The sequence below is a fragment of the Primulina huaijiensis genome, chromosome 3 (genome assembly GCF_012295235.1).
Source record: "Primulina huaijiensis isolate GDHJ02 chromosome 3, ASM1229523v2, whole genome shotgun sequence".
In the NCBI taxonomy this organism is placed as follows: Eukaryota; Viridiplantae; Streptophyta; class Magnoliopsida; order Lamiales; family Gesneriaceae; genus Primulina; species Primulina huaijiensis.
The window spans coordinates 1,776,485-1,779,603 of record NC_133308.1 but is presented as its reverse complement, the minus strand read 5'-3'; the positions used below and the strand labels follow the sequence as shown (position 1 = coordinate 1,779,603).

The 3,119-nt window shown below is 32.6% G+C and overlaps 2 protein-coding genes across 4 annotated transcripts in view; both read left to right on the top strand.

Moving 5' to 3' along the window:
* Window positions 1–161: 161 nt before the first annotated feature.
* Window positions 162–3,119, top strand: part of LOC140972919 (uncharacterized) — a 5,336-nt gene continuing 2,378 nt past the window's right edge. Inside the window, exons 1-6 of one of the 3 annotated variants that reach the window (XM_073435398.1) lie at window positions 162–425; window positions 811–857; window positions 939–1,388; window positions 1,499–2,719; window positions 2,801–2,931; window positions 3,010–3,085. In XM_073435398.1, coding sequence (XP_073291499.1) covers window positions 2,818–2,931; window positions 3,010–3,085 — 190 coding nt within the window. In that variant the 5' untranslated portion in view covers window positions 162–425; window positions 811–857; window positions 939–1,388; window positions 1,499–2,719; window positions 2,801–2,817. Of the gene's footprint in view, window positions 426–810; window positions 858–938; window positions 1,389–1,498; window positions 2,720–2,800; window positions 2,932–3,009; window positions 3,086–3,119 lie in introns of those variants that run through there. The other 2 variants (XM_073435399.1, XM_073435400.1) reach the window with 2 other exon arrangements.
* LOC140974639 (uncharacterized) lies at window positions 363–2,685 on the top strand. Its single transcript, XM_073438188.1, has 3 exons — window positions 363–425; window positions 1,223–1,388; window positions 1,499–2,685. Exons 1-3 carry the CDS (start codon window positions 363–365, stop codon window positions 2,683–2,685), a joined length of 1,416 nt encoding a protein of 471 aa, XP_073294289.1.

Here is a 3,119-nt window from a genome sequence, read left to right as displayed (position 1 = left end):
AGCAATTTTAAAAATAAAAAAGAAGAGGATTTGTCTTGTGCTCCATTAATTGCTTCATATAGCATTATTGGTTAGTCCAGCTTTCTACAGCTTCGTCTAAGTCCCTTCTCTTTGTTCATCTCTCTNAACAGATTGTTGTTTGGAGAATAACAATTTTAAAAATAAAAAAGAAGAGGATTTGTCTTGTGCTCCAATAATTGCTTCGTATAGCATTATTGGTTAGTCCAGCTTTCTACAGCTTCGTCCAAGTCCATTCTCTTTGTTCATCTCTCTCGGCTTTCTCTACCCTTCGTTCAATCTCCACCGTGCGCAGCTGGTAAGGGGTCAGCCAGCATCTCCTCTCCTCTCCTAAGTCTTAACCCATGACCTGTGTTGAACCTTCAAGAAAAGAAAAGAAGCTTGAAGTGGTTGTTCTCTCCATCTGCGTGAGTTTTATTGCTACTATTCTTTCGATTTATATCAATTCTTCGTTGATTAATTGCTATATGCATTCGATTAATTTCTATATGTTATATCCGAAGCCTAAGAAAATTTTAAATAGATGAATATTGTGAATTTGGGAATTTTTGTTGAATATCACTTATATGCATTCGACCCAAAATTTTGAGAAAGCTGAAATTATGTGGTGATCAAAATTATATGATATTGAATTTTTGTGCTAAGTTTTGAAGTAATTTTATTTCTTTCTCCTTTGTATTTACAATTTCAAACGTCAAAATTGAGAAATAGTTTGGGTTGTTGGTTTCTTTGAATTTTTTATTTTATATAACTCAATATATTTATTTTAAACCATTGCCTAAAATTTCATAGGACTGCTAGAGATTATAAATTGAATATTTGCTCTAATTCATTCAAAGGTACGATATTTTCCTTATAATTTACTTTTAATTTGCAAAAAATTTCTTTTTCAAATGATCTAAATATAAAGTATGAATCAGTAAATCTTTTGAACAATGGCTCCAAAACTCGATCTTGGTTGGGAGTTTGGTAAATCCATCGGAGGTGATAGAAAGACAATACAATGCATATTTTGTGGGAAAGTTATAAATGGTGGAATTACAAGATTAAAACAACATATTGCTCATGTTACTGGAAATGTTGAGTCATGCACTAAAGCTCCAAAGGAGATATTATTGATGTTACGGAAACATCTTCAAGATACTAAGTCTGACAGAATTTAATCAAAAAGAAAAAAAAAATTGCATTAAATGCAATTCAGCAGAGCATACATCGACTTGATAGTGGCAGTGACAGTGGAGATGATAAATTTGATGATACCAATGAAGAAATTTTACCAGATATGGAATATAGGGCATTGCGAAAAGCAATGAAAGAAAGTCGTAGAACAAGAGCATTTGAAGAAGAGATGTATAACCGATATGGTTCAGGTAAATAAATATGTTATTTTTGTAGTCTCAAATTAGTTTATTATTTTAAAAAATTCTTTTTTATTGTAGTACAATTAAAATTCTGATTAGTTTGTATCTTTTAATTTCAGGAAATGTTGGTGGTAGTTCATCATCACTTGGTGCAAATCCCAATTTAAGAAAACAAATTCCTCGTAGCTTTAGCGTAAGAGAGGGAGCTCAACTACCATCGAAAGAGATTGATTCTTACATGTTTCCATCAAAACGAAAGAGTATAAAAAATTGGTTTGCTCTTGAAAAAGTCAAAGATGTTGGGAAGGCTATTTCAAAATGGTTTATATACAATGCAATTCCATTTCATGCAGCAGATAGTGGTCCATACTACCAAACAATGATTAATACCATCGCCGATGTTGGACCTGGAGTACAAGGTCCTTCTGGACGTCAAATAGGTGGTGTTTTCTTGGAAGAGGAGGTGGAAGATATTACTGCATATTTAAATACATTAAAATCGAAATGGCCAAAATATGGATGTACAATCCTGTGTGATGGTTGGAGCACACGCAATAAGCATCCTATCATTAATTTTATGATATATTGTGATCGCAACATGATATTTCATAGTTCAGTGGATTGCACAAACCAAAGAAAGACATCCGATTTTATATTATCTCTTTTGAATAAAGTTATTGACGAGATTAGAGAGGAAAACATTGTTCATGTGGTTACAGGTAGTGAAAGTGCAAATAAGGCTGCTGGACAGAAATTGATGATTGAAAGACCTCACATGTTTTGGTCACCTTGTGCTGCACACTGCATTGATCTTATGCTTGAAGACATTGGTAAGATGGCAAAGGTAAAGAGGTGCATTGATAAAGCAAAGCAAATAACAAGTTTTATATACAATAGTGACAAAGTTGTGAACTTAATGAAAATCTATACAAATGACCGTGAATTGTTGAGACCTGGAATCACTCGCTTTGCTACAGAATTTATCTCTTTAGAAAGTCTCGTCCGATATTCTGAAGATTTGAAGAGATTGTGCACTTCTATTGAGTGGCAAGAGTACAACAATACAAGCAAGAGACGAAAGGATGCCGAAAAAATTACAGCGATAATTTTGGATGCAAAATTTTGGAAGTCGGCTCGTGGCATATGCGCAGCAATGGAACTTCTCGTAAAAGTTTTGAAGTTGGTTGACCAAGACAATAAGCCAACTCTGTCAATTATATATGAAGCAATGGATAGAGCTAAATTATGTATACAACAAAGTGTAAATGACTGGAAACTGTATTGGGATGTGATTAATGAGCGTTGATATAATCAATTACACCAACATCTACATGCTGCAGGTAAAATGAGATTATATTTACATAAAATAAATTCATTGTTGTGGTTATTGTCATATATTTTAAAATTTTTGTGTGTTTTAGCATATTTTCTCAATCCAATGCTTCAATATTCTGGAACTTGTGTTTATACGGATGAAGTAAGACGAGGATTGAAGACAGTAATCAAGAGACTAGAACCTGATTTAAATTCACAAGCTTCAATGATTAATGAGGTATGATATTTATAAATTTTACATAACATATTTTATATCCAATATACTATAGTTTTATCAAACATATATGTTTTGCAGATTAAATTGTTCACGGAACAAATTGGAGAGTTTGGATCCCCACTTGCAAAAATGGCAGTTAAAAAAAGTCTTCCAGGTTTGAACTTCTTTATGTTTATCATAAATATTAA